This window comes from Fundulus heteroclitus, chromosome 20 (assembly GCF_011125445.2).
Source record: "Fundulus heteroclitus isolate FHET01 chromosome 20, MU-UCD_Fhet_4.1, whole genome shotgun sequence".
In the NCBI taxonomy this organism is placed as follows: domain Eukaryota; kingdom Metazoa; phylum Chordata; class Actinopteri; order Cyprinodontiformes; family Fundulidae; genus Fundulus; species Fundulus heteroclitus.
Window position 1 is genome coordinate 4974759 of NC_046380.1, and position 27485 is coordinate 5002243.

The window sequence follows — 27485 nt, forward strand, 5'->3', positions numbered from 1 at the left end:
ATCTTCTCTGAGGTGCAGGAGGAAGTGTTGGCTGACTATTTGACTCAGGCAGCAGACCTGTATTATGGACTGACTCCACGTGAGGTAAGCATATTACAGGTTAGTCACTGGAGACAAGAGAAGAATTGAATACCAGCGTAGGTGTTAGACAAATTGAAAAACCCTTTGTGTCTATGTACTCTGATTTTCTATTTCTCGTTCTTTTAGGTCAGAAAGTTTGCATATCAACAGGCAGTAACATATAACATCAAACACCCACAAACATGGGATGAGAAGCAGATGGCAGGGCCTGACTGGCTCACATTATTTATGAAGCGGAACCCTAGCCTGTCAATAAGGAGTCCGGAGGCAACCAGCCTTACACGGGCCACAAGTTTTAACCGGCAAAATGTGGAACGTTTCTTCAACAGCCTTGGACAGGTCATTGAGAGATACAACTTCGACGGGAGCGATATATGGAATGTAGATGAAACTGGTGTAACAACAGTCCAATCACCAGACCGTGTTGTTGCTCGTCGTGGTGTCAAGCAGGTGAGTGCGATGACATCAGGTGAGAGAGGTGTGCTCGTGTCAGTAGCATGCGCTGTGCAAGCGCTGGGAAATGCAGTTCCTCCCTTCTTTGTATTCTCCCGTAAACGTTACAAGGAACTCTTCATTCAGAGTGGGCCAACAGGGCGTGCAAGAAGTGGCAACGTCTCAGGATAGATGTTATTCCTTGCTGTTTATGCAAAACACACAAAGGTCAGCCCAGAGAAGAAGGTTTTACTTATGCTGGATAATCACCGTTCACACACACACACACATATATATATATATATATATATATATATATATATATATATATTAAAGCTATTGATTTCTGCAAAGAAAAGGGAATAGTGCTACCCCCCCCCCCCCCCCCCCCCCCCCACTGTAGCCATAAACTTCAGCCACTGGATCGCAGTGTCTACGGCCCATTTAAAAATGGTGAACACCGCAAGTGATGCCCAGATGAAGATAAATCCTGCCAAGATACCATGTCTATCTTTGTTTAAGAGGCAAAAAAATTATATCGGTATGGTATTTATTTACAAATTTATTTACACATTGTGTAAACATCAGGGCGTCATGATTAGTCATTTAGCCATTATAGTCCAGAGTTTAACATTTGTCACTAGGATGTTTTCATTCCAATTCTCAAAAGTGCTTGAAAAATAACAAAATCAAAATATTTTTTGTACAAGCATGTATTTTATTAGTGTCATTTATTGCAAAATTGCATATTAAAATGCCCAAACAGGCTTTTAAACTTTCATAAATAAAAGGATAAAACATACAATTAATTTGCAAATAATCTCGAGTTACCTATCGACATTATGTGATTAATCGAGGAAATGATCCCCCCCTCTGTTTTTTTTTGCAAATCGCACACTGGGCAAGACAATGACGATATATGATATTTCAGGTATTGTGAAGACTGCTCTGCCTGCAGCTGCAACACCGAAAAACATTCAAGCCGGTTTCCAGTCCACAGGTATTTGGCCCTTCAATCCTGACATTTTTGAGGAGTGTGACTATGCACCCTCACAAGTCACTGACCGCCCCGACCCAGGTACATCACTGACATCTGGAGCTTTCCAAAAGCAGGGCCAAGGAAAACAACTGGCAGGATCAGGAAGAAAAGGAAATCTGAAATACTCACTGACACACCAGTGAAACAAGCACTGATGGAAGAAGAACAGAGAAGAGGAAGCAAAAATGTAAGGAAGAGTTTCTTTGCAAAGAATAAAGGCAAGCAAAAGAAGAAGAGAAAGCCTGCCAAGAAAATGTTAAAAGCCAATGCTGAGGATTCTGAGACCTCAGACGATGAATATTTTTGCGTTGTCTGTATGGAGCCATTTGGCAACTCAAAGCCACAAGAAGTGTGGGTAAAATGTGCCCTATGCAGTCTCTGGGCCCACCAAGCCTGCACTCCTGGGCTACCATCATTCATTTGTCACCACTGTGACTCTGATTACGGATACACACACATAGACACAAACACAAGCACACACACACATTGACATTGGTTTTTGTTAGACCTACATGTTTGTTCAGTGTTCATTAAGCATACATTATACGTGTTAAAGAAGTTTGTTTTAGTAGAATAATTTACACACATGCACACACACAGAGTATATTTGAGTTATGGTCAGTCACAGAGAGAGAGAGAGACATTGTTCTTGTATTGTTCTTTTAATTCAGTAAACCTCTTTTTGAAGCATATCACATGGTGTGGCCTCTGTCTTTGCTTCTTTTGTCTAATTGTTACAACTTACCCCAGCAGATGTTACAACCTACCCCGGTAGTGGGGTAGGTTGTTGCCTTGAGATGACATGTTTCTTGAATTGGCACTATATAAATAAAATTGAATTGGAAACTCCCCTTTAACAGGGAGGAGAACCTCCAGCAGAACCAGAACCAGGCTCAGTGTGAACGCTCATCTGCCTCCACCCACTGGGGCTTAGAGAAGACAGAGCAGAGACACAGAAAGCACAGAAGCTCACATTGACCCAGGAGTACTTTCTATGTTAGATGGTAATAGAGGATGATCTCATACTCAGCGTTTCTGGTTTCAGAACAGATGATATAAGTCAGGTAACTAAACACAACAGCGTCCAATCAACCATGCCTTGAACGTGAGCATGAAAAAAACGCCCGATCACTGGAACGCAAATAACGTGATTCACCATGGCAACGACTGGAAATAAGCTTGGAAGTGTGCATGTCCTGCGAATAAACTTAGAAATCTTTAAAGAAGGCATATGGACAATATTAAACCATAAGAAACAATGTCGTTGCTGCTGAAAACCGCAAGAGAGAATTGTTGAAAAAGTCAATACATGCGCAATATGAAAGTTATGTGATGAAGAATTAAAGCTGTTTTCTCACACTTCACTCGTTCAACACTAAAGGGGGAGTATGTGGGGGGGCATTGATTACTAAAAGCATTGAAATGACATGGCAGCAAATCATGATGAAGTACAGTTTAACCAGGTAAGGTTAAGTTAAAAGTTTCCTTTTGTTTAACGGTACTCAACTAAAGCATTAATTGGCTATATTCAACACATGCAATTAATGACGGGATGGTGGGAGTTATTGAAATAACTGATATGCTCATCTTTTTGCCATTGTTCACCAATACTTAAAATGAGTTGACACTGATTAACTTGTAGGTGTTTAATTTGTGCCAACCTCACTTTATATTACCACATAGGCTATATATGATGGAAAATTAGAGCTGGAAGTGCCAAAATTTGATACAGAATAAATTATTGCTTTCATTCTGCAACACCTTTAAACTCTAACTGAGTAACATTTCTGACAGCGCAACATACAGCTGCCTCTGAAAAAAATTCTGCATCTCCTACGTTATTAAAAAGCTGTCGTTGGCATAAAAATGAAGAGCAGCACAAATAAATTGTTCAAAACTGAGAGCGTTTCTTCGTTGTAAAGCGATGTGCGGCTGAGAATATTGAAATAAATCATCTGATGACCCCAAATGAGCCCCAGCCAGGACCATCTTCACAAAAGCTGTCTGCCCCTACTTCAGGCATGTTATTGAGCAGTTTGTTGTTTATAAATCATGTAATAAAAGGCCAATTTGTTCTTTTTACATAACATTTGGCAACATCTTGACATCGAAGTGGGCAGGCAGACCCAAAGTGCCACAGCTGATGCCATAGATACTTAGCAGAGGGTCCTAGGATCCTATGATATACTGGAAAAACCAAAAGACAGTCTGTCCAAACCTCTTCCGCTTTTCATTACAATTTCTCTGCACTCCAGTGTCATCTGTGTGTGAGCGGGTGTTTTCTACAGCTGGAGAAGTGATATCAAAAAAAGCATAACAGACTTAATATCAAAACATTGAAACAACTTCTTTTTTTTAATTAAATTTTGTAAAAAAAAAAAAAAAAAAAAAAGCCAGTCCACAAGCATCCTCATTCACAACATGTTTACTCAGAGGTTATTACGTTATGATACAGGTTCACATACTTTATTGACTGTATCTAAAAAAAAAAAATCAAAGATATTTTAAATTGAAATGAAAATATGAAATAATACAATGCAACACACAATGACTTAAGTTGTATTATTGTGTATACTAGGTCATCAATCAGTGTCAGTTAAGTCTGTCAACTAGGTTGCCTGTAGGGATTTTTAACGTCCAGCAGGTGTCAGTATTTAGTGACACAGTATCAATACAGTTTGGCAACGTGTCGAAACGCTTCATAACGCCTCATCGAGCCATCACTACTCCTGAGTTTTGGGATAAGCATCCAGATACTTCAGTTTGTTTAACGTCTCCATCGCGTCCAGCAGAAAATCCCCCCGAACACCGAAGAACCTGGTCGGACTAGTCCTCCACTCCACAAAACCTCATCACCTGATGCGTGGACGGGCCAATCTGCGGCAGCCGCATCAATTTCTTCTCCATTTCTTTGAACCAAACTTTATTGAACAACAGCAGCGTTAACGGAGCAAATGAAGAGATGTGACTGTAGTAATATTTTGCAAATATATAATATTTGGTCATCAGCGTGACTAGAAACAAATTAATATTGTAAACAGACAAGATATAAACTTTATTATTTTCTGAACAAAGTTTCATATGGTAAATAACTCAATTTACTTTAAATGATAGGAGAAGGTGGACTTTTTGGTTCTAAATAAGCTGAATAAAAAGAGTAAAACTCTTCTTTTATGTGTGTGGGCCATTAGTTTGTTTAGTTTCAGTTGATTTGCAAAAATTTTATTAAAATCGGCCACAAAGAAGTTTCTGGATCACTCAAGGAAAACAAACCTGCGTTATTTTTATTTTTCTAACAGAATAAAGTTCAAATACTAAGGAAAAAAATCTAAATGTTGAGGAAATGCATCAAAATAACAGAAGGCGATCCTGATGCATATCAAGTCTGCTGGTGGTTCCTAGAGTCTCTAAAAGTAGAATGGGAGGCAGATCCTTTAGCTATCAGGCTCCTCTTCTGTGGAACCAACTCCCAGTTTTGGTCCGTGAGGCAGACACCCTGTCTACTTTTAAGACTAGGCTTAAAACTTTTCTTTTTGACAAAAATTATAACTAGTGACTCATGTTACTCTCAGCTACCTTTATAGTTTTACTGCTATAGGCTTAGGTTACTGGAGTATATCAGGATCTAATTTTCTCACTATATTGAGTTCTACTGTTCTTCAATTATGCATTATGTGTTGTCATTTCTGCTTTAACTTTCTGTTCTCTCTCTTTTCTCTTCATAGTAGGTACACCTGGTCTGGCGTTCTGTTAACTGTGACATCATCCAGAGAAGACGGCTCACCCGCTACTACCATCTAATGTAGAACAGATTACTAGATCAATGTGTGCTTCTGTGCTTTTTTGTTTCTCTTGTTGTGTCTCTGTTCTGTCTTCTGTAACCCCAGTCGGTCGAGGCAGATGACCGTTCATACTGAGCCCGGTTCTGCCGGAGGTTTTTTTTCCCGTTAATGGGTGGTTTTTCTTCCCACTGTCGCTTCATGCTTGCTCAGTATGAGGGATTGCAGCAAAGCCATGTACAATGCAGACGACTCTCCCTGTGGCTCTACGGTTCCCCAGGAGTGAATGCTGCTTGTCGGGACTTTGATGCAATCAACTGGTTTCCTTATATAGGACATTTTTGACCAATCTGTATAATCTGACCCAATCTGTATAATATGATTGAACTTGACTTTGTAAAGTGCCTTGAGATGACATGTTTCATGATTTGGCGCTATATAAATAAAATTGAATTGAAATTGAATTGAATTGAATTGAAGTGTGCGTCCACAGGATGTTTAAATGCTAATAGATTTTCTTCGTTATTGATTATTATTCCAAAGTATAAAGCTACTTGCTCATTTACACGAGACATGGCTTTGCACCAGAGTCGTTCCATTTTAATAATAAAATTTATACATTTTTTCTTATTAATTTGACTTTTAGTATAAAAACTATTCAGCTTCACATCCAGCGTCCTGCAGAAGAGTTCATCCCCCTTTAACTTTTCCACGTTTTGCAGCATTAAAAACATAAATGTCAATAAATCTGCAGAGATTTTATTAAGTGGAGCAAAATGAAAATGTAAAAACAAATATCTGAAAAGTGTGGCATGCATTTACATTCAGGACTCTTCCCTCTAAATCCCCTAAATAAAATCCAGTACATTATATTAAAACATTTCAATAATTATTAACCTACAAATAAATCTGGTTAATAACCCAAAATATAAAGTATCCCAAGAACTAACTTTAAATTCAAAGTAATTCAGAATAAAAAGCTCCAAGATTCTGTTTAAAATCACAGAGTTTCAATCAGATCATCAAGGTTTCATCTGGACTTTGTGTTCTTCATGCTGAGAACATCAGAGCTGCTGTTTGCTCACTGAGATCTTCATCGGTAGCATTTTTACTTTACCCCCAGTGAAGAAGCATGGAAACATCTTGTCAGTGAAGGTGTGTGTGAAGGTGTGTATGTGTGAGTTAGTGTCCAGATCAGAGAAGGACAGCTTTCCTCTGTCCCAGTCCAGATTCACTCTGATCCTCTGGAGCTTCTTCTGGACTGAGAGATCCATGGGAGGAGATGGAGGAGACAGTGCAGAGTTCTTACCTTCATTGAACCATAGACCCAACCATCCAGACTCTATGTGTCCCTTCCTCTGGACAGACTCTGCTATCACACCAAACATCCAGCCTTTACTGTCTCCAACATCAACATCCCAGCTGTGGTTCCCTGAGTTGAAGCCCTCAGAACTCAGGACAGAATACCAGAACCCAAACCTCTCTGGATTAACAGGAAGCTGCTGTTTCTCTCCTACAGTCCCACTGGTCAGATCTTCAGAAAGGAGGAGGTATGGATGAGCGGTGTTTGGGTCCAGGATGAGAGGAGTGTAGGAGACCATGTTCTCCATGTTGCTCCAGATGTTGAAGGCCAGGTTGCCCAGATGTTTGGCCTGGTCTATCAGAGCTCCTGAGGGCAGCTGTGGATCCTCCAGCAGGGGGCAGCGCTGGACTCTTTCCACTGCAGCCTTGTAGTTGTGCAGGAATGAGACGTCTTCAGCTCTCAGCTCCTCCTCTGTGGCTCTGACTGTGTCTGAAAGAGCTGCTATCTCTCTGCTCAGAGCCTCCATCTTCTCCTTCATCATTCCACTCTTCTGCTCCTCTTCCTCCCTCAGTGCAGCCAGCCTGGCCTCCTCTTCCTCTGCTAGAAACTGATGAAGCTTCTTAAACTGCTCCTTAATCAGCCTCTCTGTGTGTCGGGCCTGGACCTTCATGTGTTCTGCTGTCTCATCAAACTCCTCTAGAACTTCCTTCCTGAGCTCCAGGTTCTTTTTTAAAGGTTCCAGAGTTTCCTGAAGGTTCTTCTTGTGATCCTCAGCAGCTTCATCAGTGGGTCTGAATCTGTGGTTGGTGTGTTTTTTTGAATCTTTGCAGACGAGACACACTGGCTGCTGATGGTCCAGACAGAAGAGTTTGAGTTTCTCAGAGTGCAGACTGCAGAGATCCTCTGAAGCTCTCTGGTCTCTCTGCTGTAGGAAGGTCTCACACAGGTTCTTCAGAACCAGGTTACAGGGTGGATCTTTGGTGAAGGATATAGTCTTACAAATTGGACACTCTTGTGCTGGTTTCTCTCTCCACCATTTCTTCAGACACTCCTTACAGAAGCTGTGGCTACATGACAGAAGAACCGGATCCTGAAAGACGTCCTGACAGACCGGACAGCAGAGATCCTCCTCTAATCTGGAAGCCATTTAGTCTCTGAGTGAAGCTGAAATCACAGAAGGTCCAATCAGTCTTGGTTCTCTTCCCTCCTCTACTAACGTTCCTCAAAGTGACTGATTAATGTTCTGGGTCCAACTCACCTTCAGGGTTGGAGGTTTCCTCTTTTTTCTCCTGGACTCAGATGAAGCTGCTGGTTTGTCTCTATGACAGGAATGAAAAACTGGTTCCAGGCTGTTTCAGGTGTGTTAGGTGAGAGGCGGAGCTTAAACCTGTTTTTTTTTCTACCAAGGTTTCATTTTAACTTTGCTTGCAACATGTTCTCCTTCATTTTCAGACATCAGATAAAAACAACCTTTTTGGTATTTCTTTATAAGGTTTTTGTCCAAGTGACAGCAGATATTTTCTTTTTATAAATCCTAAAAACTAAACCAGCCTGAGAATACTGAAGGAAAATAAATTTTTAAAAGAAACTGAATAAAATGTTGCAAATGTAGATAATAGTGATATAGAATGGGAAGAAGCCCCCATAGCTCCTACAGATCTGCATAAGGAGGAAAACCCCCAGAGGAGCGATGGGTGTTCAACCCTAGGAAGGGGAGCGAGCACTCCCAGAAGAACCTCCCCAACTGAGCTGCAGAAATGAAAATATGATAAGAAGCTTTAGATGCAGCAGTTTAAAGATGTGTAACAATAGAGGTCCAAAGATCCGTCAGTCGAGCATGAAATGCATGAAGCAACCATCAGCATCACAATGTGCAGCTTTACAACCTGAGAGGAGCTAAGCCTGGAGGAACCCACAGAACCTTTGGCCTCTACATGGGTCCAGGAGTCTCTCCAGTCAACCAGTCAGAGAGAAGAATGATCTGGTGGCCTCAAGCTTTCAGAACAGTGGAATGGCAGGAGTTTGATGTTATTGTTTTTCTTTAAGAAACAAACGCTTCTTAAAGTTTGTTAGAGTTATTTTTATTATTCTCTACATGTTTATTGCATGTATCACATATTTACTCATTACTATTGAAAAGGTTTTAAGGTTTGAGTTTATTCAGACAGAGTGTTTTTCAGAGGACTGATATCTCTCTCCTATGTTACAGTGTAAGGTCTGGTGCAAGAAACAGCCTCACCATAAATGTTGATTGTTTTTATAAAGCTCTATCTTATCTGTGAATTGCACCCAGCCATGCGTGCATTCTCCTTTTCCTGGTCACTGAATGGTGAATTGTCAAGGCTGTATACCTGAAACTGCTAGTTTATGATGTTAAAGGTCACACTAAAGTATGTTTCCCCCTTCCTTAAGCTCTGCAATGAAACTAAGGCCCTCCCTTTTTGAGATAATAAAAGTACAGCAGCAGCAGAGTGGATTTCAGAACAGGAAAGAGATGTAAAGGAATTCATCTCTCTGCTGGTCTCCTTGCAAGATTTAACCATGTTGTCTCTGTTCTTTGTGTTGTTTAATGAATGTTTTAGGTGCTTGAACCTGACAAAGTTCATATGTCAAAATAGTGGATAAGGAGGGGGGTACCTATCAATACATTTTTTAATAGTTATAATAGTTATAAGAGGTTATAATAGTAATAAGGGGTAAAACAGTAAAAGTAATTTCTTGAAATGACTTTCAAGAAATTTGGCAGGTCATTGTTAACGTACTCCTGCTTGTTCAAACGGATTATGTATCCATCACTGATGGAAAAAAACAATAACCTCCGGTGGGTGGGTTTAGACATGTATGGTAACATGTGACATCTATGACCAAACCAATGAGAGCAGAACATAAGCAGTGCTTGCCGTTCGTCGCATTTTAAGACACACAAGATGTTTTAATACCCAAAGGCACGATGGTCACAGAGTGAAATCTGTGTTGTCTGTCGTACAGATTTAAGCAGAAACTACCCCACTCAGTATTGTCACAAGCAATAACTTTGTGAGAAATGTTGTTGTACGTGTTAAATCAAGTTCAGTCAATGCTATGGGGAAAGTTGATAAGTGCAAAAGTGCACATGAGCGCATATCTAACATTTTTCTATATTATCATGGGAGCTCATAAAAACGTCAAAAGTGAAGACACAGTCTAACCTTTGACGTATTATTGTAGGGTCTTAAAATAGTAAAAGTTGACAGGATTTTAATTTATCCCCACATGTTAATTAAAGGAAACAGTAATTTGAATATAGTTATCTTCCACCAATGGTAAATGGCCTTTACACTACATTCATTCACACGCTGATGGTGGTGAGCTACATTGTAGCCGTGACTGACTGAGGCAGATTTGAACTGGCAACCCACCCATTACAGCATGAACTCATGACCAGACTACCTCGGTCCACATGCTTCCCATGTCGACTGAATTTAAAGCAAAAATGTTCAAAGCGTGCCTGATTTAAACATGGCCTTAGTGTTTTTTCAGCCTTAAATATATTTTAGATACCGTCTGCTATGATTCATAAAATATATTTTTTACTCTCTTACTTTTTCTTCTTTGTAGTTATAGGATAAGCTGCATTTGTTTCTTCAATTTGCTGCTGGCAGTGGTGAACACCGGCTGTTAACGATCTGTAAATCAACTTTCCTGTTTGGGGTTGGACCTGTGTGTGTTTTTTGTTTTGTTTTGTTTTTCCGAAATTCTCAACACAATTCTAATCTTTTTGGCTCTATACACCACCACAATGGATTTGAAATGAAACAAACAAGATGTGCTTTATCTGCAGACTTTCCGCTTTAATTTGAGGGTATTTACATCTAAATCAGATGAACGGTGTAGGAATTACAACAGTGTATATATGTGACTGCCACTTTTTAAGGGACCAAAAGTAATGGGACAGATTAATAATCATAAATCAAACTTTCACTTTTTAATACTTGGTTGCAAATCCTTTGCAGTCAATTACAGCCTGAAGTCTGGAAGGCATAGACATCACCAGACGCTAGGTTTCATCCCTGGTGATGCTCTGCCAGGCCTCTACTGCAACGGTCTTCAGTCTTCAGCTTGTTCTTGGGGCATTTTCCCTTCAGTTTTGTCTTCAGCAAGTGAAATGCATGCTCAATCGGATTCAGGTCAGGTGATTGACTTGGCCATTGCATAACACTCCACTTCTTTCCCTTACAAAACTCTTTGGTTGCTTTCGCAGTATGCTTTGGGTCATTGTCCATCTGCACTGTGAAGCGCCGTCCAATGAGTTCTGAAGCATTTGGCTGAATATGAGCGGATAATATTGCCCAAAACACTTCAGAATTCATCCTGCTGCTTTTGTCAGCAGTCACATCATCAATAAATACAAGAGAAACAGTTCCATTGGCAGCCATACATGCCCACGCCATGACACTACCACCACCATGCTTCACTGATGAGGTGGTATGCTTTGGATCATGAGCAGTTCCTTTCCTTCTCCACACTCTTCTCTTTCCATCACTCTGGTACAAGTTGATCTTGGTCTCATCCGTCCAAAGGATGTTGTTCCAGAACTGTGAAGGCTTTTTTAGATGTTGTTTGGCAAACTCTAATCTGGCCTTCCGGTTTTTGAGGCTCACCAATGGTTTACATCTTGTGGTAAACCCTCTGTATTCACTCTGGTGAAGTCTTCTCTTGATTGTTGACTTTGACACACATACACCTACCTCCTGGAGAGTGTTCTTGATCTGGCCAACTGTTGTGAAGGGGGTTTTCTTCACCAGGGAAAGATTTCTTCGGTGATCCACCACAGTGGTTTTCTGTGGTCTTCCGGGTCTTTTGGTGTTGCTGAGCTCACCGGTGCGTTCTTTCTTCTTAAGAATGTTCCAAACACTTGATTTGGCCACACCTAATGTTTTAGCTATCTCTCTGATGGGTTTGTTTTGATTTTTCAGCCTAATGATGGCTTGCTTCACTGATAGCGACAGCTCTTTAGATCTCACATTGAGAGTTGACAGCAACAGATTCCAAATGCAAATAGCAGACTTGAAATGAACTATGGACCTTTTATCTGCTCCTTGTAAATGGAATAATGAGGGAATAACACACACCTGGCCATGGAACAGCTGAGCAGCAGATTGTCCCATTACTTTTGGTCCCTTAAAAAGTGGCAGTCACATATACACACTGTTGTAATTCCTACACCGTTCATCTGATTTGGATGTAAATGCCCTCAAATTAAAGCTGAAAGTCTGCAGATAAAGCACATCTTGTTTGTTTCATTTCAAATCCATTGTGGTGGTGTATAGAGCCAAAAAGATTAGAATTGTGTTGATGTCCCAATATTTATGGACCTGACTGTATATGACATCATCTGCCTACTCCGATTCCTTTTGTATTTTTTTTATTCTTATTTTTTTCTCATTTTCTTTTTGATCCACTGTATATAACTGATGCACCCTTTCCTACTCCTGACTATTGACTGACTATTGAGCTGATGTGACAAGTGCATTTCTCCAATGTGAGATCAATCTTATCTTATCATCAAGGCTAATGTTATGTTAGTGCCAGATAAAATTATTGACTTTATAACTGCAAATACAAAAGATGGAGAGTAGTGCTAAGATAACATAATGTGCTTCACAGCATCATGGCTACACCTGCTTTGCCAAAGTTTGGCCTGAAGGTGAATAGGATCACCTGGGAGTCTCTCTGCAGGGACCAACAATCACAAACTGCTTCCTGCTTTAGTTCTGGTCCAGATGAGGTGTATCTGAGTCCTAAGTCCATAATTCAGTTTATACAGTTTATCTGCCAAAATGTGTTCATATCGGGGTGAGTTACACTTTAAACTCTTCATTCTGAATCACTTCTTCCCCTTTTGGACATTTCGTGACATTGTTTATAGTTGTGGGAAAACTGACATCTAGTGGCGGGACGATGTTACTACACGGTTTTAAAAAAAAATCAACATTCGCTACAGGAGGCACAGTTTTAGCCACTAGATGGATATATGCCTCTACTTTATGACGTATGCCTTTTTTGGCTCTTGGGTGCCGGATAAATTGCCTTGAGCCTGTTTGACATATGTTTTAGAGGATTAAAAGGACAGAAACCTAATTTTATTACTATACTTGTTTATACTTTTTAAAATACAAACGTATAATACAGGGAGTTATGACCAGTGTGGGGGGATGAAACTGTAGAACTTGTTATATCGGTATGTCTTAAAAAGATTTTTTTTTTATCCACAAAAAACGACCATCAGCATGGAGGCTTGGTGTCTATAACTTTATTTGATCATGACCAAACGGTTTTTGGTCTTTGTTTATAAGCATTCAATGTGGCTATGTACTTTTAATTAATTCCCATGACTGAGTGACCTGAAGGAAGCAGAGTCCAGGTCCTTCAGACCAATGTGTGCTGTTTACTCAGAAACCTATTTAATAAAAATATAATTCTCATTTACAGGATTTACGCACATGGCAGCTTTATTAACTGCTTCTTTCACTTTTTACTCCATTCACAAAAACATTTTTAGATTAAAGTTAAACAAAAAAAAGGCATCAGTACAACTCCAGAACCAAAATGCTGCAGCAAGAGTTCTAATGAAAATCAACAAGAGGGATCATATTTCTCCTGTTTTAGCTTCCCTTCATTGGCTTCCTGTTAAATCAAGAATAGAATTTAAAATTCTTCTTCTAACGTATAAAAACCCTTAATAATTAAGCTCCATCATATATCAGAGCTCTGATTACCCCGTATGTTCCTAATCATTGCACTTCGCTCTCAGACTGCAGGTCTGCTGGTGGTTCCTACAGTCTCTAAAAGTAGGATGGGAGGCAGATCCTTTAGCTATCAGGCTCCTCTCCTGTGGAACCAACTCCCAGTTTTGATCTGAGAGGCAGACACCCTGTCTACTTTTAAGACTAATCTTAAAACTTTCCTTTTTGACAAAGCTTCTAGTCAGAGTGGCTCATGTTACCCTGAGCTACCTCTATAGTTATGCTGCTATAGGCTTAGGCTGCTGGAGGACATCTGAGCTCCGTTTCAGAAAAAAGGCTCATCTACACTGAGTAGAAAGCTGCTACTCTGAGTAGTTCCACATCACTCTGTTATACTCAGTGTTTCTGGTTTCAGAACAGATGATATCAGTCAGGTAACTAAACACAACAGCGTCCGATCAACCATGAGTTGAACGTGATCACGAGCATGAAAAAACGCCCGATCATTGGAACGCAAATAATGTGATTCACCATGGCAACGACTGGAAATAAGCTTGGAAGTGCGCATGTCCTGCTAGTAGAATTAGAAATCTTTAAAGAAGGCATATGGACAATATTAAACCATAAGAAACAACGTCGTTGCTGCTGAAAACCGCAAGAGAGAATTGTTGAAAAAGTCAATGCATGCGCAATATGAAAGTTATGTGATGGAGAATTAAAGCTGTTTCCTCACACTTCACTCGTTCAACACTAAAGGGGGAGTATGTGGGGGGGGGGCATTGATTACTAAAAGCATTGAAATGACATGGCAGCAAATCATGATGAAGTACAGTTTAACCAGGTAAGGTTAAGTTAAAAGTTTCCTTATGTTTAACGGTACTCAACTAAAGCATCAATTGGCTATATTCAACACATGGAATTAATGATGGGATTGTGTGTGTTATTGAAATAACTGATATGCTCATCTTTTTGCCATTGTTCACCAATCCTTCTGAAAATGAGTTGACACTGATTATCTTGTAGGTGTTTAATTGGTGCTTACCTCACTTTATATTACCACATAGGCTATATATAATGGAAAATTAGAGTTGGAAGTGCGCAAATGTGATACAGAATAAATTATTGCTTTCATTCTGGAACACCTTTAAACTATAACTGAGTAACATTTCTGACAGTGCAACATACAGCTGCCTCTGAAAAAATTTCTGCATCCCCTTTGTTATTAAAAAGCTGCCGTTGGCATAAAAATTAAGGGCAGCACAAAGAAATTGTTCAGAACTGAGAGCGTTCCTTCGTTGTAAAGCGATGTGCGCCTGCCCACTTCTTGACATTGAAGTGGGCAGGCAGACCCAAAGGGCCACAGCTGATGCCATCCAGGAGGTCCCAGGATCCTATGATATACTGGAAAAACCAAAAGAGAGTCTGTCTAAACCTCTTCCGCTTTTCATTACAATTTCACTGCACTCCAGTGTCATCTGTGTGTGAGCGGGTGTTTTCTACAGCTGGAGAAGTGATATCAAAAAAGCGTAACAGACTTAATATCAAAACGTTGAAACAACTTCTTTTTTTTTTATAAGAGTTTGTAAAAAAAAAAAAAAAAATGCCAGTCCACAAGCATCCTCATTTACATGTTTACTTAAAGGTTATTACATTATGATACAGGTTCACATTATTTAGACTGTATCTAAAAAAAAAAAAAAAAATCAAAGATATTTTAAATTCAAATGAAATTATGAAATAATACAATGCAACAATGACTTAAGTTGTGTTATTGTGTATACTAGGTCATCAAATCAGTGTCAGTTAAGTATGTCAACTAGATTGCCTGTAGGGATTTTTAACATCCAGCAGGTGTCAGTATTTAGTAACACAGTATCAATTCAGTTTGGGAACGTGTCTAAATGCTTCATGACGCCTCATCGACCATCACTATTCCAGAGTTTTGGGATAAGCATCCAGATACTTCAGTTTGTTTAACGTCTCCATCGAACACCGAAGAACCTGGTCGGACTAGTCCTCCACTCCACAAACGCATCGGTAAATTTACTTCCGGATCACATGATGCGTGGACGGGCCAATCAGCGGCAGCCGCATCCATGGACATATAGGGCCGCATCTATTTCTTCTCCATTTCTTTGAACCAAACTTTATTGAACAACAGCAGTGTTAACGGAGCAAATGATCAGATGTGACTGTAGTAATATTTTACAAATATATAATATTTGGTCATCAGCGTGACTAGAAACAAATTAATATTGTAAACAGACAAGATATAAACTTTATTATTTTCTGAACAAAGTTTCATATGGAAAATAACTCAATTTACTTTAAATGATAGGAGAAGGTGGACTTTTTGGTTCTAATTAAGCTGAATAAAAAGAGTAAAACTCTTCTTTTATGTGTGTGGGTCGTTAGTTTGTTTAGTCTTAGTTGTTTTGCAAAAAATGTATTAAAATCAGCCACGAATGAGTTTCTGGATCACTCCAGGAAAACAAACCTGGTAGTTATTTTTATTTTTCTAACAGAATAAAGTTCAAATACTGAGGAAAAAAATCTTAATGTTGAGGAAATGCATCAAAATACCAGAAGGTGATCCTGATGCATATCAAGTGTGCGTCCACAGGATGTTTAAATGCTAATAGATTTTCTTCGTTATTGATTATTATTCCAAAGTATAAAGCTACTTGCTCATTTACACGAGACATGGCTTTGCATCAGAGTCATTCCATTTTAATAATAAAATGTATAAATTTTTCTCATTAATTTGACATTCACTATAAAAACTATTCAGCTTCACATCCAGCGTTCTGCAGAAGAGTTCATCCCTCTTTAACTTTTCCACGTTTTGCAGCATTAAAAACATAAATGTAGATAAATCTGCTGAGTGGAGCATAATGAAAATGTAAAAACAAATATCTGAAAAGTGTGGCATGCATTTACATTCAGGACCCTTCCCTCTAAATCCTCTAAATAAAATCCAGTGCATTTTACTAAACATTTAAATAATAAGTAACCTACAAATAAATCTGGTTAATAACCAAAATATAAAGTAACCCAAGAACTAAGTTTAAATTCAAAGTAATTCAGAATAAAAAGCTCCAAGATTCTGTTTAAAATCACAGAGTTTCAATCAGATCATCAAGGTTTCATCTGGACTTTGTGTTCTTCATGCTGAGAACATCAGAGCTGCTGTTTGCTCACTGAGATCTTCATCGGTAGCATTTTTACTTTATTCCAGGTGTTGAAGTATGGAAACATCTTGTCAGTGAAGGTGTGTGTGAAGGTGTGTATGTGTGAGTTAGTGTCCAGATCAGAGAAGGACAGCTTTCCTCTGTCCCAGTCCAGATTCACTCTGATCCTCTGGAGCTTCTTCTGGACTGAGAGAAACATGCGAGGAGATGGAGAAGACCGTGCGTAGTATTTACCTCCATAGAACTCTAGAAACAACAATCCAGACGCTATGTCTCTCTTCCTCTGGGCAGACTCTTCTATCACACCAACCTCCCAGCCTTTTCTGTCTCCAACATCAACATCCCAGCAGTGGTTCCCTGAGTTGAAGCCCTCAGAACTCAGGACAGACCACTCTAACCCAAACCTCTCTGGATTATCAGGAAGCTGCTGTTTCTCTCCAAAAGTCAAACTGGTCAGATCTTCAGACAGGATGAGTTTTGGATGAGCGGTGTTTGGGTCCAGGATGAGAGGAGTGTAGGAGACCATGTTCTCCATGTTGCTCCAGATGTTGAAGGCCAGGTTGCCCAGATGTTTGGCCTGGTCTATCAGAGCTCCTGAGGGCAGCTGTGGATCCTCCAGCAGGGGGCAGCGCTGGACTCTTTCCACTGCAGCCTTGTAGTTGTGCAGGAATGAGACGTCTTCAGCTCTCAGCTCCTCCTCTGTGGCTCTGACTGTGTCTGAAAGAGCTGCTATCTCTCTGCTCAGAGCCTCCATCTTCTCCTTCATCATCCCACTCTTCTGCTCCTCTTCCTCCCTCAGTGCAGCCAGCCTGGCCTCCTCTTCCTCTGCTAGAAACTGATGAAGCTTCTTAAACTGCTCCTTAATCAGCCTCTCTGTGTGTCGGGCCTGGACCTTCATGTGTTCTGCTGTCTGATCAAACTCCTCTAGAACTTTCTTCCTGAGCTCCAGGTTCTTTTTTAAAGGTTCCAGAGTTTCCTGAAGGTTCTTCTTGTGATCCTCAGCAGCTTCATCCATGGGTCTGAATTTGTGGTTGGTGTGTTTTTTTGAATCTTTGCAGACGAGACACACTGGCTGCTGATGGTCCAGACAGAAGAGTTTGAGTTTCTCAGAGTGCAGACTGCAGAGATCCTCTGAAGCTCTCTGGTCTCTCTGCTGTAAGAAGGTCTCACACAGGTTCTTCAGAGCCAGATTACAGGGTGGTTCATTCCTTGAAGATCTCCTCTTACAAACTGGACACTCTTGTGCTGCTTTCTGTCTCCACCAGTTATTCAGACACTCCTTACAGAAGCTGTGGCTACATGACAGAACAACCGGATCCTTAAAGACGTCCTGACAGACCGGACAGCAGAGATCCTCCTCTAATCTGGAAGCCATTTAGTCTCTGAGTGAAGCTGAAAACACAGCAGACAGATCGTTAAACCAGGAAGTCAGTTTCCCTCCTGCAGAAACTTTCTTCTCTTACTTTCACTTTGATTTTCTTGTCTTTCCTCCTGCAGCAGTCTGTGTTTCAGCGTCTCGGTCCCTCAGCTCTCTCTGTTCTCCTCGTTCACTGTTAGTCTGCCCTGAGTAGCTGATGAAGGTGATCCTCACGGTGGATTCTCCATCTCTGACACTTTCTGAACTGTTTCCTGTTTTTTTTAAAGGGTTCCTGTTGTAATCAGTCTGGAGGCAGATATGTGGCGCCCTCTAGAGGATGTACTGTGCATCTGCTGCTTCATAAAAACACCAGTACAGCTTTTTCTAATAGAACTGGTTGAAATTGAGTGAACATTTTATTTTTTCCTGTCCTAAAGTTCTTGTAGGGTCTCCACTGACTGGAACATTCAGATGCTCACATTTCATGTTCTGCGTTCTTGTTTCTTCGTGTTTTTCTGTCAGATTCAGACTCTGTGGAGGTGAAGGTGGTGTTTGGTGTTGAGGGAAACTCCTCGTTCCTGGAGTGCGTTCCTCGGTCGCTGCAGGTTGAGCTCAGCTGGACGGTGCAGCTGTCAGAGAGCCAGCAGGAAACTGTCAGACAGGTGTGTAGTGCAGACCAACACCTCAGGTCTGACCTTTAACCCCCGTTTACCTGCTTCCACCAAGACTTTCTCCATGACATTAGATTTGGTTAAATTAACCTCCTTTGCTGCAGATATTATTGTGATTTATTGTGTTTAATGTTGTTTCTGTTCTGATCCAAAGAGGTCAAATTTTCCTTTAGATCAGGGGTGTCAAACATACTGCCCGCCGAACAATTTAGTCCGGCCCTGTGGCTATATGCATTATCAGTATAAAAAATAAATAAAAATAAAATAATAATTGTTGTCTTAATGCCAAAAAGAGCTTAGAGATTTGACTTTCACAAGTGGTGCAGTATAGTGCTCCGCTTGATTTATGAATGTGAATAGTTTTATTATGATTCATGTGGGGAATATCTCAAATGATATGGACACTACAATGGGAAAGTAGGAGAGGAAAGGAAGAACAAGAAGAAAAAAAACAAAAGGTGAAAGAAAGAGGAGATAAAAGGAAGAGAATGATAAAACAATTATTGAAAAAAACATGTACTTCGTTTAATTGAAAATATGCAGTTCCTATATTGTAAACGAGGGGCGCTGTGTTTTAATTAGCAGATTAAGCTTCAGGTGTGGAAAAATTTAAATCATTTCTTAATTTTTATCTGTTTGATGTATTTTGTCATGTAGGACAGTGTTTTTAAGTTCCAAAAAAATGTGAATAAATGTTTTTCGACATTGTATAATCACTGTGATCAGTTCTTATCCATAATGCACAAGTAAATGTTTAACTGAGTAAAAGTATTGTTAAAATTGCACATACTTTTCTTAAAAACGCTGAGGTTATTCATAATATATTGTGTAAAAGTGAAATTAATTTAATATAAAAATCAACAACAAGTCCACATTTATTAGTTCTATTTAATCTTGCAATGAGTTTACTCGTGTGGCCCTCTTGAGATCAGATAAAGCTGTATGCGGCCCCTCAACCAAAATGAGTTTGACACCCCTGCTTTAGATGAAGGATTCTACTTTGGTTATTTAGAAATGAAAGAATTTTTTTTTATTATAAATAATCCAAAATAAACTCCTCATCAGTTCTAGATTTAAATAGGGATGAATTTAAACAAATGCAGCTTAAGCGAAAATTCAGACTGAAGACTCTATTGCCTACCTCCATCAATCAGGGACTTATCCGCCTCCGACACAAGCTAATCAGCTTTGAACTGCTCCTCCTCGAAGCCAATCAGCATCCTGGGTTTATCTTAAAAAGAACTCAACATCCTCGTCTCGGCCTTCTCCTCAGCGAGCAAGCGGTGACTGCGCCGTGTCCGGTTTGGACTCTGTTTACCGGTTTCAAGAGACAATAACTTATCCTGAAATCCTCCTGCCATAGGAATACCGTCTAGCTGCACATCTTGCTTTCCGACCTCTGTTTTCGTCAGCTCCGATTCCTGGTGCAAAGAACTCGCAAGCGACGCAGACGCGTCCCAACTCTGCCTAAGTTCCGGTCAGCTTCGCTTCATAGCGCGCCGGGGTCTTTCTCAAACTGATCCCGCAGTCCCGTGGGGCTGGCTCTTGGTTCGCGGATCCGCCGACTCATCTGGGACCTCCTCTGGTTTTCATCGGCTTTGCAGCGCCACCTTGCCGCTCGTCCCGGCCGCAACTTTTCAGACGGATCTACTCTCTCATTCACTCGCTAATGCGTTCGGAGCCAGCTCAGGTAATATGTATAGGGCTCGGGATCCGCGTTGCATTGTGGGACGTGGCGGCCATATTGATGGCAATGCAACGTTCAAATACCTCTGACATAACGTTGTTGAACGAAGAGACGTAGAAGTAGAGTTGAGAAAGAATAGATAGAAAAAATATGTTAAAATCCCGAAAAGGATCTGAAATTTACCGGGACACATTAAATAGAGAAATCAGGGACCGGTATGTTGACAAAATCAGCATTATTATGGAGCGCCAACAACGACTTGTTGCCACTGTTTTGCATATCGGACGTCTTCGGCTACCTAGTTTGTGGTGTGAGCGCCTATACTTCATAAAAGTTCCAAAGCTACAAATCCTTGGAGTCTCATGTGCAGTTTACGAATAGATGGGTTCAGGAGCTGCAGATCATAAAGCCAGCAAACAGTGGGAACACAGTAATTCGCACAAAGGTAAGCTGTGCTCAGACGGGCTCTGGCACCTGCTAACCGTCAGTGCTAACAACCACTCACGCATGTAATGTACTTTTAACTAGCTGCTATGTGTTTCAAAGGTGTAGTTAGTAACGTTAACTGCCAACCCTCCCTAAACCCTCCGGGTTTCTCACGTATTTGAGCCTTTTCCCGCTGCCGTTTTAGTATTTATGTGCATGTATGTGGTGTGCGGCTGAAGGAAAGAAACAATGTAGGCTATAAAATAAAACCGTGCATCTTTAACTTACCAGAATGAAAATGCAGGGAACACACTCTCATTGACATCGGGATACTGTGGAAAGTTATGATCGGTCGTCTTAAAGCCGCGATCCAAGCGAGCCGACAACTCCATTGCGCTTGCTGTCTCTCCCGTGGTTGCGCCTCCAGGCAGGAAAGCGGTGGAAAGTTAACCCATTTTCTATGTTTTTTCCATGGCGATCATGTGTTGCGCTGTTACAGCCCACAACACAGCAATGGTTTACCATGGTTGAAATGAAGTTACGGTAAAATTAATCAAATTAAAACACGGCTGAGAGAGGGAGTACAGTATGCGGTAGTCATAGGCAGTAGTCTGAGTAGCGGGGGCGGAGCCGCGGAGGCATTCAATATGGCGGCCACACAAAGCAATACATCATGACGACCATGCCCTATTCACCCATGTTCGTCCTCTATTCAGGCGAACGTATTTCATTTCACTGTTTGTTTTCGTTTTCTTCTTCTTCTGGTGTTGCCGGTAGCCACCGGGCTTGTGGTGGCATTGCTGCCACCTACTGGTTGGAGTATGAAGTGCATTTTAAATTCAGCAATTGATACCAATCGTTATTAAACCGCTGCAACTCTGGTGCAATTTGGCATCCGATTGGACTGGTCTGTATCTGGTTCAGACTTCTCATTTATGCTGTCCAGGCCACTTCTGTCACTCTTGTCATTTTATGTTTTGCCAATCGATTCTTCTGGTGTTGTGAAATTATACATGTTAAAGTTATTTAAGGTTTTTGTTCGTAGGTATTATCTGAATGTCAGCTGGGACCCTACGTACGGATGGCTGTGGGGATGGTTTGAGTATTGGGCGATCTTTAACAGCAACTTGCTCATGTATTTAGGGATTGTCTATTTCTTCTTTTAGGTTCAAGAATTCATTCAAGATGAATATCCGGAGACCATCACTGAAGGTGCTGTTGTCTGGTTGATACTATATTCAATTACGGATCCTCTCTGCAGGCATGAGGCTAACTGAAGCTACTAAGCAACGAGATCATCAGTTAGCAGGATGCAGTGCAGAATCTGAATTAAATTATTAAATTCATCCAAACAACATGGAATAAGCTAAATAAGCTAATCGATTCATAACAGCATTTGGTATGCGTTTGGCATTCTACGCATTTATGAGCTAAGCAAACATTATCGATTATGTCTTAAGTGTTACCCGTGTTTAATGGTCCTTCATTTTCTGGATGTTTTCTTCTTATAGATATTCTTTTCACTATTCCCAGTTGTTTTTCTCAAACTAAACCTGTCAGCCTGCATTGAGTTCTACGTATTGATCTTAACCTAGTTCCATGATGGCTTTTGCCTGCAGACAAGCTCTCGAATTCTCGATGTATCAGTTTCATATCAGTTATTTCTGAGCGTCGGCTGCTCTCCTCGCTCGGTCACCTCAATCTCGCAGGTGCATCATTTTAAGAGTCACGTTTTTATTTCCAGGCAGCTTGAGCTCACTAATTTCGTTTCCTTCCCTCCTTGAACAGGATACTCTGGTTAAGAGTTGCCGTTCTGAACTTTCCTTCTGGTCTGGCTTGCTTCTCGTCCGGATTTGAAATACACTTTCTATAATGTCTTTTTGTCTGTAGATGCGTTAAATTTTACGGATGTGCATCCGTAAGTTTTGGAGGATTCTAAAAACAGTTGGTTTGCAGATTGGTGAAATTGTCAAAGAAATCGTTAATCTTGTGGCCTTTCATCTAGAGTTATTTCAGCATTCAGGATGTGAGCTGCGCAACAGCAGACGCTTGTGGAGCCCAATCGTTGGGCGATGGCTATCATCAGCATGCCTCACATATCTGCTCTTACTTTTCATTCATCTTAGCCGCCTAATGCTCATCTTAAAGGTAATCTAACTACGAATACTGGTGGTGGATTCAAATCTCATTCAAGTCTCATTAAGCCCGCGTCCTGTACTGTTCATTCCCTCTTGGTCACTCATTAATTTATGTGCATCATCCCTAAGCATCCTCTGTTATTTATCCTGTCATCCAAGCGTCCCGCCATGCAGTTGTCCTGTTAGTCTGTTCATTCTTTCATGGTCATTCATTTATTCATGTTCCCTGCCATGTTCCCCACTACATTCCCTGCATACTCCTTGCATGCTTCCTGCATGCTCCCAGTGTGCTCCCTGTGTGTTCCCTGCCATGCTCCCTGCCATGCTCCCTGACATGCGGCCTTCCCTGCCATACTCTTTGCCATGTTTCCTTCTATGCTCCTTGCCTTGTGTTTCCTTCAATGCTCCTTGCCATGTGTTTCCTTCAATGCTCCTTGCCATGTGTTTCCTTCAATGCTCCTTGCCATGTGTTTCCTTCTATGCTCCTTGCCATGTGTTTCCTTCTATGCTCCTTGCCATGTGTTTCCTTCTATGCTCCTTGCCATGTGTTTCCTTCTATGCTCCTTGCCGTGTTTCCTTCTATGCTCCTTGCCTTGTGTTTCCTTCAATGCTCCTTGCCATGTGTTTCCTTCTATGCTCCTTGCAGTGTTTCCTTCTATGCTCCTTGCCGTGTTTCCTTCTATGCTCCTTGCCGTGTTTCCTTCTACGCTCCCTGCAACGCCCTCCTCCCTGCCATGCGGCCTTCCCTGCCATGTTTCCTGCCATGCGGCCTGCCCTGCCATGTTTCCTGCCATGCGGCCTGCCCTGCCATGTTTCCTGTCATGCGGCCTGCCCTGCCATGTGTTTCCTTCCATGCTCCTTGCCGTGTTTCCTTGTATGCTCCTTGCAGTGTTTCCTTCTATGCTCCTTGCCGTGTTTCCTTCTATGCTCCTTGCCGTGTTTCCTTCTACGCTCCCTGCAACGCCCTCCTCCCTGCCATGCGGCCTTCCCTGCCATGTTTCCTGCCATGCGGCCTGCCCTGCCATGTTTCCTGCCATGCGGCCTGCCCTGCCATGTTTCCTGTCATGCGGCCTGCCCTGCCATGTGTTTCCTTCCATGCTCCTTGCCGTGTTTCCTTGTATGCTCCTTGCCGTGTTCCTTCTATGCTCCCTGCAACGCCCTCCTCCCTGCCATGCGGCCTGCCCTGCCATGTGTTTCCTGCCATGCGGCCTGCCCTGCCATGTGTTTCCTTCCATGCTCCTTGCCATGTGTTTCCTTCCATGCTCCTTGCCATGTGTTTCCTTCTATGCTCCTTGCCATGTGTTTCCTTCTATGCTCCTTGCCATGTGTTTCCTTCTATGCTCCTTGCCATGTGTTTCCTTCTATGCTCCCTGCAACGCCCTCTTCCCTGCCATGCGGCCTGCCATGCTCTCTGCCACGTTCCCTGCGTTCTCTGCCATACCACCTGCGTTCTCTACCATGCTCCCTGTGGTTCCCTGCGTTCTCTATGACATGCTCCCTGTGGTTTGCTGCCATGTCCCCTGCATGCTGCCCGCCTTGCTCCCTGCCATGATCATTCATTCATCACGTGCATCAGCCCGAAACTAACCATTCACCTCACCTTCCACCTCTCCATCAACCTCACCTCATCTTTCCATTCATCTTGTTTAAATTTTGGTAAGCCTTTGCGGCAATGGCCCTCTTTGCTAAGCTTTCACATCTTTTCTCCTTCATTACTCATCCTTCTCTCTGCCTTCTGAACTTGCTGACGCTCTGGCCTGGACCTCGGCATTTTTCTGGGGATAATTTCTCTATTCTCATACATCTGCTTATCTACGTTAAAGTAAATCACTGTTTATGTTCCTGCCGAGGTCCGAGCGCCAAAGTTTAAATTATTGTATCAATAAATTTGTCTAATCGCTTTTCTCTTTGTGAGTCTTTAGTTTGAATGATGTTAAAGGCGGAAATACAACCGAAGAACTCTTGCTTACTTCCATTCAATCAGAGGCTTGTTCGCCTCCAATGGAGCAATCGCTAAAAGCCACACCTCCCCGAAGCCCAATCATCATCCAGCGTTCACCTTAAACAGCAACTCCAAATCATCTCTCGGCCTGCTTTTTGGCAAGCGCAAGAACCATTGCACTAATGTCGTATTTCGCTTCAGACATTCCCCTTTGCAAGCCTTTCAGTTCCAAGTATCATCCTGAGACTGACCATCTCTATTCATGCACCTTACCATACACCTCACCTCATCTCCCCATTCATCTCACTCAACTTTGGTAGGCCTTCGCAATCCGGCCCTGTTTGACGCACCGGCCTCGACCTCGGCAATTTTTGGGGGGAAATATCCCTATTCTCATACGCCTGCTTATGCATATTGAAGTATAATTCAGCGTGAATCTTTCCTGCCGAGGTCTGAGCGCCAAACTCTTAAAATATTGTATCAATAAAATTCTTCTAATTGCCTTTTCTTTCTGTGTGAGTTTTTCAGATTGAAATGCAGCTTAAGCGAAAATTCAGACTGAAGAAACTCTATTGCCTACCTCCATCAATCAGGGACTCATCCGCCTCCGACACAAGCTAATCAGCTTTGAACTGCTCGCCGAACAATTTAGTCCGGCCCTGTGGCTATATGCATTATCAGTATAAAAAATAAATAAAAATAAAAATAAAATAATAATTGTTGTCTTAATGCCAAAAAGAGCTTAGAGATTTGACTTTCACAAGTGGTGCAGTATAGTGCTCCGCTTGATTTATGAATGTGAATAGTTTTATTATGATTCATGTGGGGAATATCTCAAATGATATGGACACTACAATGGGAAAGTAGGAGAGGAAAGGAAGAACAAGAAGAAAAAAAACAAAAGGTGAAAGAAAGAGGAGATAAAAGGAAGAGAATGATAAAACAATTATTGAAAAAAACATGTACTTCGTTTAATTGAAAATATGCAGTTCCTATATTGTAAACGAGGGGCGCTGTGTTTTAATTAGCAGATTAAGCTTCAAGTGTGGAAAAATTTAAATCATTTCTTAATTTTTATCTGTTTGATGTATTTTGTCATGTAGGACAGTGTTTTTAAGTTCCAAAAAATGTGAATAAATGTTTTTCAACATTGTATAATCACTGTGATCAGTTCTTATGCATAATGCACAAGTAAATGTTTAACTGAGTAAAAGTATTGTTAAAATTGCAAATACTTTTCTTAAAAACGCTGAGGTTATTCATAATATATTGTGTAAAAGTGAAATTAATTTAATATAAAAATCAACAACAAGTCCACATTTATTAGTTCTATTTAATCTTGCAATGAGTTAACTCGTGTGGCCCTCTTGAGATCAGATAAAGCTGTATGCGGCCCCTCAACCAAAATGAGTTTGACACCCCTGCTTTAGATGAAGGATTCTACTTTGGTTATTTAGAAATGAAAGAATTTTTTTTATTATTATAAATAATCCAAAATAAACTCTTCATCAGTTCTAGATTTAAATAGGGATGAATTTAAACAAATGCAGCTTAAGCGAAAATTCAGACTGAAGAAACTCTATTGCCTACCTCCATCAATCAGGGACTCATCCGCCTCCGACACAAGCTAATCAGCTTTGAACTGCTCCTCCTCGAAGCCAATCAGCATCCTGGGTTCATCTTAAAAAGAACTCCACATCCTCGTCTCGGCCTTCTGCTCAGGGAGCAAGCGGTGGCTGCGCCGTGTCCGGTTTGGACTCTGTTGACCGGTTTCAACCCACCTCCATCCCCTTCTCCACCATCGTAGCAGCTTCGCCTGGCTTTCCTACGTTCCTCCTTCAACCTCGTCCCTATCAGAGTGTAATTCCTCCTGGACTCTTATGGAATTCCCAGTCACTCATTAAAACGGTCCGGCAGAAGACCGCCATGCTGAGCCTGGTTCTGCCAGAGGTTTCTTCCCAAAGGGGAGTTTTTCCTCTCCACAGTTGCTTCATGCTTGCTCATCATGGACAGTTCATGCAAACCTGTGTTTATCAAGTTGGACATCTAGCTCAAACAATTCAGCATATGGACTGAACAAACTTTATGTATCTCCACTCCACCACCAGTTTCAGACCTGGGGGGAAATATCCCTATTCTCATACGCCTGCTTATGCATATTGAAGTATAATTCAGCGTGAATTTTTCCTGCCGAGGTCTGAGCGCCAAACTCTTAAAATATTGTATCAATAAAATTCTTCTAATTGCCTTTTCTTTCTGTGTGAGTTTTTCAGATTGAAATGGGGTGCTGCAGCCAAGGAGTTAGCACAACTAAATTCTACCTCAAAGTAGAGCTGTGCAATATATCAAGATTTTAAAAAGATATAAGATTAGACTATGTCGTTTATATCAAGATGTTTTCCTATTTTTCAGCCGTTTCTCGTATTGACCTACAGCTGTTTTTTTTTTAAAATGTGCCTCTGAGACATAACAGAACAACCGGATCCTTAAAGACGTCCTGACAGACCGGACAGCAGAGATCCTCCTCTAATCTGGAAGCCATTTAGTCTCTGAGTGAAGCTGAAAACACAGAAGGTCCAGTCAGTCTTGGTTCTCCTCCCTCCTCTACTAACGTCCCTCAAAGTGACTCTGATTGATGTTCTGGGTCCAACTCACCTTCAGGGTTGGAGGTTTCCTCTTTTTTCTCCTGGACTCAGACAAAGCTGCTGGTTTGT

The 27485-nt window shown here is 41.2% G+C and overlaps 2 protein-coding genes across 4 annotated transcripts; both read right to left on the reverse strand.

Annotated features, from left to right (window-relative positions):
* Positions 1-5817: 5817 nt before the first annotated feature.
* Positions 5818-27485, reverse strand: LOC118567170 (nuclear factor 7, brain-like). Of its 2 annotated transcripts, XM_036151626.1 has the most exons (3): positions 27427-27485; positions 27257-27330; positions 5818-7724 (listed from the first exon to the last, which is right to left on the reverse strand). In XM_036151626.1, exons 2-3 carry the CDS (start codon positions 27311-27313, stop codon positions 6396-6398), a joined length of 1386 nt encoding a protein of 461 aa, XP_036007519.1. In that variant the 5' UTR covers positions 27314-27330; positions 27427-27485; the 3' UTR covers positions 5818-6395. The 2 variants fall into 2 exon arrangements, with proteins under 2 accessions (XP_036007519.1, XP_036007518.1); XM_036151625.1 differs by lacking the exons at positions 27257-27330; positions 27427-27485 and adding an exon at positions 7893-8057 and having other exon boundaries at positions 5818-7798.
* LOC118567166 (nuclear factor 7, brain-like) lies at positions 16221-18773 on the reverse strand. 2 transcript variants are annotated; one of them, XM_036151621.1, is made up of 2 exons: positions 18042-18773; positions 16221-17942 (listed from the first exon to the last, which is right to left on the reverse strand). In XM_036151621.1, exon 2 carries the CDS (start codon positions 17923-17925, stop codon positions 16540-16542), a length of 1386 nt encoding a protein of 461 aa, XP_036007514.1. In that variant the 5' UTR covers positions 17926-17942; positions 18042-18773; the 3' UTR covers positions 16221-16539. The 2 variants fall into 2 exon arrangements, with proteins under 2 accessions (XP_036007514.1, XP_036007512.1); XM_036151619.1 differs by having other exon boundaries at positions 18014-18772.

Bases quoted from the DNA above. Each gene is read 5' to 3' on its own strand.
- LOC118567166 (XM_036151621.1), bottom strand. From the start codon at position 17,925: ATGGCTTCCAGATTAGAGGAGGATCTCTGCTGTCCGGTCTGTCAGGAC.
- LOC118567170 (XM_036151626.1), bottom strand. From the start codon at position 27,313: ATGGCTTCCAGATTAGAGGAGGATCTCTGCTGTCCGGTCTGTCAGGAC. The intron at 7,725-27,256 runs GATCCGGTTGTT...GACGTCTTTCAG, and splicing joins TCTGTCAGGACGTCTTTAAG to GATCCGGTTCTTCTGTCATG.